General features: G+C 36.0%; 1 protein-coding gene across 1 annotated transcript; it reads left to right on the forward strand.

The window, feature by feature from the left end:
• The first annotated feature begins 691 nt into the window (after nt 1-691).
• Nucleotides 692-15,237, forward strand: LOC102693995 (albumin 2-like). Its single transcript, XM_015340182.2, has 15 exons — nt 692-823; nt 1,548-1,602; nt 2,306-2,438; nt 3,159-3,370; nt 4,522-4,654; nt 4,762-4,859; nt 5,412-5,541; nt 6,447-6,667; nt 10,857-10,989; nt 11,293-11,390; nt 11,638-11,782; nt 12,543-12,766; nt 14,473-14,605; nt 14,774-14,827; nt 15,034-15,237. The coding sequence occupies exons 1-14, from the start codon at nt 742-744 to the stop codon at nt 14,816-14,818; spliced, it is 1,842 nt and encodes a 613-aa protein (XP_015195668.1). The 5' UTR covers nt 692-741; the 3' UTR covers nt 14,819-14,827; nt 15,034-15,237.
• The last annotated feature ends 710 nt before the right edge of the window (nt 15,238-15,947 follow it).

Genomic DNA, 15,947 nt, shown 5'->3' on the forward strand with positions numbered 1-15,947 from the left:
GGGTGGGACTACACACCAGACGGGATACCAGTGCAAATTCACCTGGATTGCATGATTTGGACTGTGGGAGGAAACCAGCGTTCCTGGACAAAACTGAGGTAGACACAGGATGAACTTGCAGACTCCACACAGAAGGCAAGACTGGAATCCAACCCAGAGCTGACTCATGACCTGTGAGCATCAGCAAAAACCACCACGTCACTGTGCCACGCCATATAAATGCGATCGATTACAATTATTCTAAAACTAAAAATAAATGTAATGATTTTTAAAAAATAGTTCCAGAAATGGCAAGATAAGATTCAAGGATAATCAGGCAATTACAAATCAGATTAGGAAAATTTGCTGATAATCCTCATTTCCTATGTTCGTGGGTAATGAGGAATGTCTAACAAAAAGATCAGTTTTGATAAAGCAAATTCTGTTTTAATGTTAAAAATTGTCTGCAATGGATTGGAATCCTGTTGTATCCTATCTTCAACGAAAAGAAAAAAAAGAAAAAAATCAATATAGGACAGTGAGGGCAAAAGCACATCCTCAGTCTGGTCTTGTGAAACATATTAATTATTGTTAGGCATTGTTGCCCATTCCAAATTCCAACAAGATAATGTTTGGAAAAAACAAAACTTGCAGCACAGATTAATTATTTATTTCTTCAGTCTGAAAAACTATATAAGAGCCTGTTTTGTTTTTTGTGAGTCCACCCATCAATTTCATAGTGGGACAATCAGCTTTTTAAAAATGAAGTGGGTGACTTTAATTTCGCTTGTAATTCTGATATCCTTTGCTCAGTGTTTGGATCTGAGGAGACAAAAAAGAGAAGGTATGAAAAACAAAGCATTATGTTGCATGCTGCATTAAAGGGCAAACATAACACATAAATGTGCTCTGTGAATAGAAAATATTTTGTTTCAGATTGAATAAATTCTTAAATTGATTCTTACAAAAATATTGTCTTCCAAAAGTGTAATTCTAAAAGCACAAGGATAAATCTATCAATAAATTTAACAATAAACATAATGCCTAAAATCATTTATTTGTATCTATCCATCAATCTATATGTGTAAATAACATATGTACTGTGTCATATAGTAGCAGAAAGCATAGGGGGTGTTTGTTTGACACATGATTTGTTAATTTATTCTACAATAGTAAAACATTCTTTATCTAAAAACCTTGCTCCTGCATCTGTTGCTTACCTTTTTCCTGACATACAACTGAAAAGTCTATATTGTTCTGTTTCTGTGTAAAAATACAATCCTTCTGGAAAATATTTTACCATATTATGGGCAGCATCTATGTAGCCTTCAACAGAGTGTTAATTTTGCACAACGTTTGTTTGTTTGAAGAAAAAGTCCTGTTGTTTTCATTAGAGTCAAATATTAGAGTCTAAATTGTTTTTTCTTTCTAGTCTGTAAGCATGAGTTTTTCGCTTTACTGCCTTCTTTCTTAATTCTACATTAGGAATACAGCACTTGTAAAGAGACCTCGATTTTCAAGTCTTGATTTTGTACTTGTTTGCAATCTGCTTTCCCCCTTTTTTATAGCAAACACGATTTGTCAGTATTATACTGCTTTAAAAGAAGAAGGATTCAAAGCCATGTGAGTATTATCCAAATCGGAATATCTACCTATACAGAAAATTATTAATGTGATTGCTTAATGACTTCAATATCAGTGAACATGTTTCCCTAAATCTAAGTAAATCTGTACTTACTGTATAAAGATTTATTTTATAAGTACAGATTACAAAAAATAAATACCAAAACAATGCTAGCCTGCTTTACCACCTGTGATAAATCCCATTGTTTTTGTCATTTGATTACTCGAGGGTAGATTTTAAGCATTTTTAATTTTACTGTTTGAGTACTGTTGTCAAGGTTATATTTTTTCTAGATTACGAAGGATCTTTATTATGGGTTTTCTGTCTTAACAGTACTATGTCTTTTAAGTAACAAAAGCAAACAGCTTAGGAATTTCTAACTGATATTAGTGAAATATGATTATCTCCTAAAATAAAGATCAGCTATTACTCAACTAGTGGGTTTAATAATAAGAATGTGGTCATTCACCTCACCTTGGTTACCCAGCCCTAGATTTAATCTGTTTAGAGTGCATCATTATGGTAAATTACAAAAAATGCTGAAGTACTCAAGGTCATTTTTTCTTCTCCACTAACAAAGAGGACTGGGCCCATACTGCAAAATCAAAATCAATTGGGAATATCTTGCAACAATGCAAGTGAGTGTAATAATGTGTTAGAACTCATTATTATTTCACGGATTTCACTTGGTCTTCCTTCTAGTGTACTTGTTGGTCTGGCTCAGAACCTGCCCAAGAGTACGTTTGAAGAGCTTGTTCCACTGATCCGACAGAGCACAGCTGCAGCACAGGGCTGTTGCGGTGATTCCCCAAGTGCTGACTGCTCGAAAGACGAGGTAAGCATAATCAACCACTGTGAAGATGTGCATTGAAGCCATACCATCTAGTATGGCCATACAATTGTTTGGGAAATTGTAGCAGGTGAAGGACACTACTGTATTTGACCAAGTCGTCAACTTTTACAGAAATTCTAAAGGTAGTCTTAGCTAAGAAATAGTTTGCAAAATAGAAATATGTTTGAATACTGACCCTTTTATCACTTTAGTCCCATTTAAAGGGTTGGTTTGCACCTAGTCCTGGAGTTTTATGTAGAAATGAGGAACAGACCCACACTAAGAAGTTTATCAGGATATGTTTGCCAAAAACCGGGACATTCTGTAAAGGGTTTCACAAGGGGTTTTAAATGTCTAAATCAATGACAAACTGTAGCAGAACATTCATGGCGTGAGGTGATGGAAGCAGATCACAAGGGCAGATTGCACCTGTAGGATTTTGAATAGATTCTGCATAGAGGAGTGGTTTAATTCTCCCCCACATTACTCAACAAGGCCAGCAGAACCATAGGAGGGTTTGCTAAATACTGATTGCTAGAGTATATAAATTAGGCCTTTAGAAAAATTGTTTGTTTCTGTCAAAAATAGAGGAATGTGCACTTAGATTTTCATACTGAAAAACTTTTAGTTGTGGTCTGTTGTGGTTATAAATAAATTTGGAGATTACTGCATATTTGTTGTAGAATGTTTTTTTTTCTAAATGATCTGTATTTTATTTCACAGAAAGAACTTTTCCAAGGTGTGGTCTGCTCATCGCAGGAGGTTGTTACTAAAAACGAGCTTGCCGACTGCTGCGCCAAGCAGGGAGAAGAGAGAACCAAATGTTTCATAGAGCACAAAAAGAAAATTCCCCGCGACCTGTCTTTAATGCACCACCTACCAGCAAGTGAGAAATGTGAAGAGTTTGAAAAAGACCACATTGGATACATGGGACAGTAAGTGTGGTTTCTTGTACCTTATGTTGAATTAAGGTATAACCCATTAAAATGCTAAACTTGTATAAATAGAACAACATTTATTTCAATTACTGAAATAAGTGCAAATAAGAGAAAAGGGGCTGTGCACTACAAAAGACCTACACTTCAGATGAGACATAATTTAAAAAATATATATATAAAGGAATGACAATGACCACAAGACTCCCATAGTGCACTCGGATAACGTGAAAAGGCAGGTAGTCTTTTCTAAAGTGCCCACTGATTGAAATGTTTTTGATTTAATTCCACTGAGGTGTCAGGGAAGCCACGGAAGTCATCATTTTGCCAGATTTGAGAGAGCACTGGTCTACTAATACCCTCCTAGAATTGGGAGGTGCTGAGTCAATTGTGTATCACCACTTGAGATGGTGACAGACTTACAGTCAACTAATGCCCTGGAGTCAGAGACCTCTACTTGCTCTCAGAACAAGGGTGTTTAACAGATAAGCCACTTGAGAGACCCAATTGTCTTTTAACATTCATTTGTTATTTATGGCCAAAATAGATATGCTTTAGAGACTCCAAACTCCAAATACACAGCCTCAACTCAAACCTGTTACAAGTGGTTTTTGATGTTTTTTAAATATAATTTCTGTTGATTTGTCTATTTGGAAAGTGACCACTGAAAGAGTTACTGTATGTACAATCTAACATTTAGTAAGCACATAAATATTTGAAAGCTGTTACAGGCATTCAATACAAATGGTATAAAAAAGAAAGATTACATTCAGTATGTTGCTTTCAGCCCAGCTGAAAGAGAGGAAAATATATTTGTTCAATATTTTTGTATCAGAAATTCTTGCCTGATAATATGTAAAAATACGTATGTCAAATGTCAATCACTGAAATCACAGTGTGACTTCAACAGAGGTAGTTCTATGGAAGAAATGTTTCTCATTACTTTCCCTTTACAAAGCACATGTGCGAGGCGTGTGAATAAGGTCACAACAAGTCAAGTGAAATTGAGCTAATCACATAATTTCTGTCCTATATAAATAAGCTCTCTTCAACATTATTTTTTATTTTACTTGGAGTAAAATAATGGCAACAATAGCGCGGTAATAATTCACAATAACTCCATAAACGTATCAGTCTTTTTTCTTTTGTAGCTTCATTTTTCGCTTCTCGAAGCGAAACGTTCTGCTGCAGCCACAGGTCATACTGGGGATTGCTGACGGGTATGAGAAGACCTTGACAGAATGCTGTAAAGCGGCAGACGCTAAGCACTGTCTTGACGCAAAAGTAAGTTAAACCCTTAGGGTTTCTTTTCACGTTGTATACTGCAGAAAAGCACATTCTTTTCACAGACCTTCAATGCTCCATTTCTTTGTTTTTCATTCAATTCATAGAAAGCTGCCCTTCAACGTGTTATTGAAGACCGAATCACAGAGCTGAAATCTATTTGCGTGATTTATCAGAAGTATGGACTGCGGATTTTGAAAGCCAAGTAAGATTTTGTGATATTAGTGATCTTAGATCTAGTGATCAGCATTGACATGATACAGTATGTCAATTTAGCTTTGGCTTTCATTTCTGCTCAATAGGAATTGGGCATAGTTTAGTATGAGATTTGCCTCATTTTTATTTTCGATAGTTTATATCTACAGTATATATTTTTAATAATCTATTACATCTCCCAAGAACACGATTTGTTTAACTTAAATGTATTTACATAGAAACGTTTTCAAAAATAGAAATAGTTTATTGTGATATATAATTGAAATGCTAATCTGTGCTAGGCCAATCTGTGTGTCTAAATACCTTAAAAATGTACAGATTTACACAGTTAAATTAAAGTTTACAGATGACAGTAGTACTAAAGAAATAACAACATCAAGTCTTCCATGTTGCAGCCAATTATTTTAATCACAATTACAGTACCAATATAGCCAGACTTTCAGTTTTTTTAAATTGTGCAATGTAATGTCATGAACCAAATCTATTACAATGTTATTATAACCCACGTATATATTTATTATTATTTCACTTCATATTTCAGGAAACTAGTTCAGTACAGTCAAAAACTACCACAAGCAACCTTTGAAGAAGTTGTAGACATGACTGACAGAATTGCAGCTATGACAGCCACCTGTTGCAGTGGAGATATGATCCAATGTATGAAACAAAGGGTAGGTGGATCTTTTCACATTTTTATTTATACAAGGCAAAGTTCACTGAAATATAAAACGATACTAATAATGAACCTTCTGCTCAGGTTACACTCAAAACAACTTGAGTGCAGTCTCAGCAAATAACAGTTATGTTTCTTTTTCAGAGCCACACTGCTGTCACACATAAACATATTTTTTCCTGGGTTTTCCCTTTTACGTGTTTGTGTTACCTTAAAAACGATGGTATGGGTTAATTAGTCTTAATTTGTCTAATTTATTTAAACTGTTTTTAGTGAATGAAAATATTGAGTAAACTGACAGTAAATACTTTTCTAAATGTATTTGCATATATTTACTTGATGGAAAAGCTCTTTCCTATAATTTAATTGGCTTCCCAATCTCAACATATTTGATGTTAGGTTTGAAAAACATTAAGCATGAAGGTCTTAATGAAAAAGCATCTTTATCGTCCAATTAAAATTGGCTTGCTAATTTATGTCTTATGTTTTTTTGTCTTTTTGAGCATTTTAAAATTAAGGGCTTTCCTTATTCCATTGTTGTTGGTTTCCTATTGTTATTCCATTGTTCTGTTGCTATTTATTGTTTGTATTTGTATTCATTTATACTGTTTGTTTATTGTCTGTACATACTGGCTTTATTTATTACTTACTGTTTTGTAATGTGCTGTCTACAGTGTGTGGTGTTGTCTGTTGTGCTGTACATGTCCTGAGAGAATGGCATGAATAAGAATCCCATTGTACATGTACATATGACAAATAAACTCCTCTATCTATTGTTTATTGTTGAACCACCAGCTGTTTCTTCTCTACTTTCTTAAATAACCTGTGCTGAAACCAGGAAATTGAAAGGTGTTGAAAAGTGTAGCTGTTATCCTTTAATTGTTTTGTCTTTCCTTTCTTTAGAAAGAATTAGTAGATACTGTCTGCTCCAGAGATGACACCCTGACTAGAACTAAGCATCTGGCCGAGTGTTGTAAGGCCTCTGTCATAGATCGTGGAGCATGTATTGAGAGAATGAAGGCAGATGACAAACCTAAAGACCTGTCTGCTAAAGTTGAAAGTTTCATCAAGGATAAAGATATCTGTCAAAAGTACAAAGCTGACCATGACGCATTCCTAGGAAGGTAAGAGATTTCAGTGAAGAATTAAAGAATTAATGGAGAAAGGTGTGAAAAAATGCTTAAATAATTTTCTGCATGTTCATAATGGAGGGTTTTTTAACTATGAGTTTCAGTTTTGCGATTTGAATCACAATTACTTTGGGGGTTACTTTATTTTCCTAATTTATATAAATCATAGCTAGATATTTGTAATAATATTTTTGATATCTAAATCCTGACATCCTGAGACACATGACCAGAGTCTGAAGATTTGAGCTGCATTTTTGCAACTGTATTCATTATGCTGTGGAAATTAAATACATTCAATTGCATCTCAATTGGAACACATTCAAAAATTGGGAAAAAAAAACACTCTAATCTCATTTGGACTATATGTATGAGTCGTACCAAATCTTTAACATCCAGAAATCATGTTTAATTTGGCAGTATACAATTAGGTCATTATTAAAACTCAATAGGAACATATATGTTGTCTCATTAAATATCAAAACCATCAATGTCTCTTTATTTATTTATTAAATGAATTTGTTAATTTATTAAAATGTGTTATCACAGCAACTGAATAGGATATGCTTCTTCTAAAGTGGGTAATACATACAGCTGAAGTAGTTCAAGTAGGTAGCCGCGTCCGTAGCGTTGTGTAGTACAGGACCCTATGCAGACGGTATAATCCGGAAGTGAGCGGAGTAGAACAATGGGGAAGAGAAGAGGATCAGGGCAGGTTAACAAACAGGGGGGCGTGACGACAGTGAACATGTGCTCGGGGGGCATGGCCACGGCAAACAAGTCCAAGGGGTGTCCAGGGGGAAATCCAAAAGTCCAAAACCGGGAAATCCAAGCGAGACGAAAACAAGATAGTTAAAAACCAAAACGGGATCCGGTGCAGGGATGGGGAATAAAAGCAGTATCACGAGGCCAGGCGCTCTGAACAGGCTTAAATAAGGATTGAGGGCAGGTGCACGGAATCAACCAAAATGTGAAAGAGCAGGAGCAGCCTTAAGAGGAGGGATTTCGATCATGACAGCGTCAGCATGTGAAATAATAATAATAATGATAATAATAATAATATAATAATAATAAAAATAGATTTTATTTATAGAGCACCTTTCATTCAAACAGCAGCTCAAAGTGCTTTACAAACCAAGCGTAAAAATAAAATCTTAAAATAAAGAGATATACTTTCAGTTGTAAAGGAAAACACAATAATACAGTATAGCAACATAAATGTCAACTTTATTCTTGAAAAAGAAATAAATAGAAATTAGGAAACTCATTATAAAATAAGAACAATAAAAGATAAAGAAAAAGAAAGAAAAAGAACAAAGAACCATTTTAACTAAAAGCTAAATTAAAAAGATATGTTTTCAAATGTTTTTTAAAACAATGTACCGAGCTTGACTGCCTAATAAAAAGTGATAATAGGTCTATTCTATGGTGAAAAGAGGGCCCTCACACCTGAAGAAGGCTTCACAGCCGAAACGTTGTGTTTTCTCTCTTCTCTTTTCAGCATGGAATAAACCTATTACTTGTCCCTTTGCAGACTACACATGCTGACGCAGCTTCCCACCTGAACTAATAAAAAGTGGTAGTAAATTCCATAATTCAGAAGCATAAAAACAAAAAGCAGCCTCTCCACTCTTTATGTATTTCACATGTGGTACAGTATTTGCAGAAGGCAAGTATTTGCAGATCTCAGATCACGTATAGGAACATATAAAGACAGAAATTCAGTAAGGTACATAGGTGCTAGGCTGTTTCGAGCTTTAAAAACAAGTAAAAATAAGCGTAGGCTGCAATGGAGCAAGTAAAGGTTTATTCCATGCTGAAAAGAGAAGAAAAGAAACACAACGTTTTGGCTGTGGAGCCTTCTTCGAGTGTCACCCTTCTTGACGCCCAAAGAAGGTTCCACAGCCGAAATGTTGTGCTTCTTTTCTTCTCTTTTCAGCATGGAATAAACCTTTACTTGCTTCAATTCATAAAGCTGTTGTGTACCATGTTGTTTTTTGCTGAGAAAAACAACACTCCCCCACATGCTTATTTCGGAGGGTATAGTCCAGCAGTGGGTGGCACGGTGGTGCAGTGGTTAACATTGCTGACTCGCAGCACTGGGGCCCTGGGTTCGATTCACTGACCTGGGGTGCTATCTGTTTAGAGTGCGTACGCTCTTCCTGTGTTCGTGTGGGTTTCCTTTGGGTGCTCCGGTAAATGTTGTTTTGTAAGTTAAAATATTAATTATCGAGATAGAAAGTAAATATCCAACTATAACCATCCATTTCCTAACCACATCATCCAGCATGGTGTTACAGGGGATACCAGAACCTAACCCAGCAAGCAAGGGGCAGAAAGCAGGACACATCCTGGATGTTGCACCAGTCCATCACAGGACACACCAAGACACAAACACACACCCGCACACCAGAGCCAATTTTCCCTGAAACCAATTTTTTGTAAAGAAGGTTTTAAGTCTGATTTTTAAAAGTGCCCAGGGAAAGGACTGACTGTCTGATGTCAGTGGCGCTAGGTTTCCACAGTTCTGGGGCATAACAGGAGAAAGCCCTTAGTATGTGGATGAGTTTTGGGGGCAAAGAGGAGACTAGAGAGACTAATGAAGGTTGAGAGTAGGAACATAATAAATCAACACAAAACCTTCGTACAGTATATACTGATGGAAAAAAGAAACGCATCACCTCCTCCTCCACACTCTGGCCCTCCCGTCTGCAGCGAACAGGCTGAAGAGTGACTCTTTCGTGAAGAGGACCTGATGCCACTGCTAACGAGTCCATCGGAGCCTCTGTCTGCCCCAAGCCAGGTGGCTGTCATCTAGGAGATGTGAGCAGAGGGCCTCTGACAGGTCACCTTGCTCTAAAGCCAGCAGCATGGAGCCTCACTTTCCTGTCACTGATGCAGGCATTGTGTTCGCTGGCAGTTTCAGTAGCTGTACAAGTAACTGAAACGATTTCTCAGATGGACCAGTCTAATGTGTCTCTCCTGCTCTGGTGTGGTCACTTGAGGGTGCCCGGATCTTGGACAGTCATCTGTCCTGCCCGTCTGCTGAAACCTTTTCTTCAGTCGGGACACAGTGGAGTGGCTTACTCCATAGGTCTGGCAGTGCTGGCACATGACATGCCTGCCTGCAACATGCCAATGGCCCTCTCCCTTGCTTCTGGTGACATTTGAGGCATTATGGAATGCACAGATAACTGTCTAAGTGTGGCCTTTTTCCTGCAGTGACCTAAGCTTTGACCTGATCGGGCATTGTTCCACCCGGACCTCTTTGGTTAAAAGTGCACCTAGCGAGCTTTATTGTGATGGGCAAGTTGCAATGCTTCACTGCACAAGCTGTATTGCTGGTCAGAAAGCTTAGAACAAATTGACAACTTTTTGTGAAATGTACATAAGCCATAACTATAGTATTCTCTTTCAAGAAAATGTTGTGTTTCTTTTTTGTATTAGCTATGGAAACGCATTCTGTGCACAATTCTGTTATCTTTTTTTGTCACAGAGTTTCGGCTGTGAAGCCTTCTTCAGGTGTGAGGAAGAAGGCTTCATAGCCGAAATGTTGTGTTTTCTCTCTTTTCAGCATGGAATAAACCTATTACTTGTTCCTTCGCAGCCTACGCATGCTGATGCAGCTACCCACCTGAACTACTTCAACCTACTTCTGCTGCGACCCACTATGCCTTCCTCTAAATCTTTTTCTAGATCTTTTCGTCATTCCTTCTCTTCCTCCCTGGGCAATTTGCCCCTCTCTCTCACTAAACCAGCATTCTGTCTCTTCACCCTCTCACCTGAAGAAGGCTTCACAGATGAAATGTTGTTTTCTCTCTTATCTTTTCAGCATGGAATAAACCTATTAATTGTTTTTTTAGTCATAGTTACAGTTTTCTAGATTGCATTTAACCCACAAAGGTCAAGTGACCAACTATATCTTTTTTAGACAGCATGATAGATTTATATTACTTTCATAAATCATGAAATCATACCTGGCCATATTTCTAGATTGATAAAATTCCCTTTTATTCATTTCATTTTAAAATTGACATCCACTGGCTTTTTTAAAGAAGACCTTTTTAAATAGGACTATAGTATATCAGACTGTATCCTTGAACAGAACTTTCTTCGCACTACATCTTTAAGAGGAAAAATTATATTAAAGTACCACCTGTATTACTATTTTCTTTTTTGATTTCAGATTTATTTATGAATATTCAAGAAGGCATCAAGAGCTGTCAATCCAGATGATCTTGAGGATAGGCAAAGCCTATGAAGAAATTTTGAAAAAATGTTGTGAGACTGATGATCCTCCAGCCTGCTATGGATCAGCTGTATGTTAGAGCAATACAAACATAAGCATTTGAACACTGTGAAATAAGTCTTACAACTCTGTTAGAGAGAGAAATATTTCAATAATACACGGAAGAAAGCTAATCTGTTAACGGTTTATAAATAACTTTATTTTATAATTAATATATCTATAAATGAGTATCACAAACTGTTAAATTGTACATTAAATAAAACTGAAGTATGTAACTTTTAAATTCAGTATTACATGTTAAGAAGCAAAATTGTTTCAGAAAATAATCATGCTATTATTTACTTCCATGCTCCTTTTTATTTTCACTTTACAGGATGCAGATCTTGCAAAGGCTATTCATGAAAATCTACAGCACTTTAAAGGCATGTGTGAAATTGAAAAGCAAAAAGGAGAAGACACTTTTGAAAAATTGTAAGGAATATTATTTTATGACTACATACATTCATACTTTTAGAACTTATTTTCACTTATTACCTTTTTAAAGTTGTTTCATAGTTGTCTTAAATTCAAAACTGTACTGCAAGTGCCTTTACAAATTGTGCAAAAAACACATATGCTTACTTTTATGTTCTTGAAATTTATATGAAATAATTTGTAATCTTAGTATATTTTGTATATAGAATTATAGTTGAAATGGGTTTTTTTTTGCATTTTTTAGAATGCTTGTTCAATATACAAAAATAATGCCCCAGGCTCCTTTTGAAGGACTAAATGTTGTGGCACATAGAATTGGTGATGTCATTGACTTCTGCTGTAAAAGTAAAGATCTAGATCACACCTTGATGCCTTGTGCTGAGGAAAGAGTGAGTATTTTTTTCTTTCATTAATAGTATTAATATTATAATTTAATATTAATAGTATAATGTTGTCTACGCTATATGATGAGATTCGTGTACAGCATATTGCACGCCTAATGGAAAGCAGATTCTGCAACATTTAAATCACATACAGTATAAAAGAAGTTGATTAGTATTTATATCTAGTATTTTGGGCATTCAGAATGCACAGCTGCTGTACTTTACTATTACTTTAATTACTTTCTTACTATTACTTACTTTCAAGTTGCTTACTTTCAATGGTTAAAATGCAAGTTGCAAGTTGCACACTCTCAACTGCCAACACACTCTTTATTATAATTTATTAAACTGTCAGTGCTTCAGCATAAAAATGTATTTTATCAGGAAAACACAGGTCTAATACCATTATATATTTATTTTTTATTAAGTGAAATAACACCTTTGTTGACTCAAATGTGTATATTCTGCCATTCGTTCCTTTGCTGAAATTAGACAGTTTAGAAGTGAGTGTAGATTGTCTCATGATGTAAAGACCAACTGAAGTTGAATTCTGCAAATATACAGTAGAATATGATTATGGCATTCAAAGGTTGAATTTATGAAGTTCTTTATACATATTTGTACATAACATCTATTCATTTTGACAACATGAAAAGCCTGCCTTAACCGTGAGTTTCCATCTCAGATCCTGGTGTTCATTTTAGAATTACAGACTTATCATATTATTTGTTTTCTTTAATGCTGTATTGCCTGTCTTTCTTAACAGCTGACTAATGTTATTGATCAGACATGCTCTGAAACTGATCCTGCTACCGTTAACCCTCACATTGACCAATGCTGCAAGGAGTCTTACTCAGCAAGAAGACCCTGCATCCTCAAAATCCAGCCAGACCAAGAGTTCAAGCCACCAGCTCTTACAGATGATTCATTCCCTATTGGGGCAGCTCTGTGTGACATGAAACCACATGACTTATTTGGTGCAGCTAAGAGGTAATGTTGTTTGACAATTAAACTTAAAATCATTAAAAAGGAAAGACAATTACAATAATAATACACTCCATTAGGTACTCTGACCTCATATGTTTTGCTTATATAGCTAATGCTTGTTCTCATGATTCAAAACTGCAGTTTTAGTTGTTTTTTGTATTGTATTGGATTTTGATTGCATTTTAAAGGATGTAAATGATCCTTTAATATTGAAAAGTCATTCTCCAAGCATGTTCAGTGTGACTTCCTCTACTGTGTAGTCAATCACATTTGGCAAGGGTACAGTCAACACAACACATTCTGATTCATGTCTGGGGAAATCTGTACTATACAGTATGTTCTGCTATGAAGAAACTGTATACTGCTTTCAAAACCACCGATAATTTGTAGGTAGCCAAGAATACTCATTGTTCCAGTTATCCACACAGACAAAAAGCATACGGATAGAGATTAGGTGACAGGGAAGACCAAGCCAGTCCACCAACATTGAAGTTGAGGATCAATAGGATTTTTCCCAGTAATGTTGCAGAAGAACACTGCTCTTACAGTGGTTAGAACCCCACACTCATGTATTGTCTGAGTAAGATGGGTGTTGCTCTGCTCTACCAGTACTGGGATTCCATCATGGCAGACTGAGGTGTTTGAGCAGACAGACTGACACATTTTAGACAGCACAGAACTGAACTACCTGCCTCAGAAGAATTTCTCGGGAGTGACCTTACCTTCTATAGCTGGGCCTATTGCATTGCCACACATCCAGTCTCCTCCGTTTGAATGAATAAAATGTAATTTACCATAAGTCTCAGACTCTCTGTGAAGGCCTCTTTGAAAAGTCACAACTAAATTTTAGCTCGGTTTACATATTTTCCCAATTAACACCCTCATTCACATTCCATGACAGTGTCTTGAACAACAGCTGTAGAGGTGCATTTCAAGAATGCCAGACTTTATAGTTAGAAATTCACATCCCATTAGTAGCTTCTTGTAAGATGGTGTACACCTAACCTCTTATAACAACACCATTTTGAATGCTTACAATTGTCGGGCACATTGGCAGGTGGTTAGTGGCATTTTCCACACAGGTCTTGGATTCTAGCTTTGATTCTGAACTGGTACACCTTCTGAGCAGAGTTTGTAAGTTCTCCACAAGCTGACATGGGTGTGCTTAGGGTATTACAGTTTCCTTCAAACTTCCAAAGACATGCTGGCTAGGTTGACTGGAGATTCTAAATGATGCATTCATGAGCCCTGCGATGGATTGGTATCCTCTCCAGTGTGTAATCTCATCTTGCATCTCAGATTTAAGCTCTGCATTGCTGTGACTCTTGCCAGGAAAGATCGGTCTTTCTAATAATGGTTGGATAATGGTCAAATGAGAAAATGATTGCTCTATACAGTATATACGAACTGTATGTACCCTCAAGGGCTGCTTTTCTCTTTCATCTCTAAAAAATGCATGTTCACTGTTCCATCGTACATTCTTCAGTTTCTCGTAGGAGATCCTGTATTATTTGTGAGCTCAAAATATCTCCCATGTACAGAAACAAAGTTGAAGAAGGATCAGCCAAATATGTGCCATATTAGGTGTGATGTGGCACATTTACTGTAACATTGTCTACCATTCATTCACAAATGACTGAGTTAGCTTGAATTTCGTTTCATTTAACTCTTATTTTAGATTTATAGATTTAAAACATATTTTTTCTCAGGCTTCTTTACACTCTGGTGAGGATGAAAACTACCATAACAAATGATCAACTTCAAACAATCTCTAAACATTTCTATGACATAAAAGACAAGTGCTGTGCTGAAGCTGACAAAGCAGCCTGCTTTGCAATAGAGGTACAGTATGTTTTTATTTGCTGGCTATATTTAATACTGCTTTAACTTTTAACTGTGGTAGTGTTTCTGGATGATTGAAATAACAACCGGAAGAGCTTAATGGTTTCCTTCTAAATAAGTAACTTCTCCTGAATTAATGTCTATTCATTTTGAAAAATTCCTTTTCAGAAACCAAAACTAGTGGCTGAGAGTCAAGCCCTTCTTCAGGCCTAATATATTCAGGTATGTTATCTCAGCAGTATATTATTAGACACATAAAGTGGCAGTCAGAGCTTAATGTCACATTATTTTTTATGGATATTCCCCTGATTCATCTGAGTACCTCCTAAAATAAGCCATTGTATGCCTTTCCTATTACTATTTTTACTATTCAAATTTACATTTTTCTTTTTTATCCTTGCTCTGTGATCCCTGTTTCTTATATTCAGGTTTCACTGGAGAAGACAAAAAGAAGAAGCCATATCTAACAGTATACCTTTCTTCAACGAGTCATGAGATCATGAGTTGCAAAAAACGATCGTGCTGCTGTGTAATCTCAATCCATGGGCCCGTTCTGAGCTGCCAACTACAGAGTCTATATGGTGTAATCATTTTGATAATCAAAGCAAGTAATAAACTGAACTAATTAGAAATCTTGTCTTGTCTTTTATTCATAATATCAAAAGACTAGTCTTCTGAAAAAAAACTATGCTTTCGACATAGTGTCATTGGTGAAGACAGTTTAAGAAGCACATGAGCAAAATGAAAGGGACAGGTTTATTCAGGAACAGCCTCAAAACGACATTATAATCCATGTATAATAGGAAAGAATTGGGTACAAACTGTATAGCGTTAAAACACATTTTACAACTAGTCACAAAGAACCATTGAAGCTGCTTAGTGTTCAGCTCTAACATTCTAACATTAAGGTTGATAAACTGGGTTAACATCTAGTATAAATTCATTGCTGAATACAACAAATGTAAAATCATAAAACCTGATTTCATTATCTTTATTTCATATGTAAAGATGAGTGATGGTAGTGAAAAATATGTAGCCACCTACAGTATAGATCCTACTTAAAAGTTACTTGTTAATGTAAATCTTGAAATCCATTGGACTGTGTTAGATCAAAGATTCCTGCAAGGACGACTGCAATACAATAGCTTGCACCAGAAGTATTTTATTTCTCTTATAATTGGGCTTATATATTTTCAGAAACTAAAATATTTTTTATTACTTCCATCTTACAGTGCTTGCATAAAAAAGTGCTGGCACTTTTGTTGAGTAGTGTTTTGTTAAGTTCTTGATTTCTGAAACCAATGTCTTGTATAGCAACAAAACTAGTAAAGAGCTCTGTGAA

The sequence above is a fragment of the Lepisosteus oculatus genome, chromosome 3, assembly GCF_040954835.1.
Source record: "Lepisosteus oculatus isolate fLepOcu1 chromosome 3, fLepOcu1.hap2, whole genome shotgun sequence".
NCBI classification, from domain to species: Eukaryota; Metazoa; Chordata; class Actinopteri; order Semionotiformes; family Lepisosteidae; genus Lepisosteus; species Lepisosteus oculatus.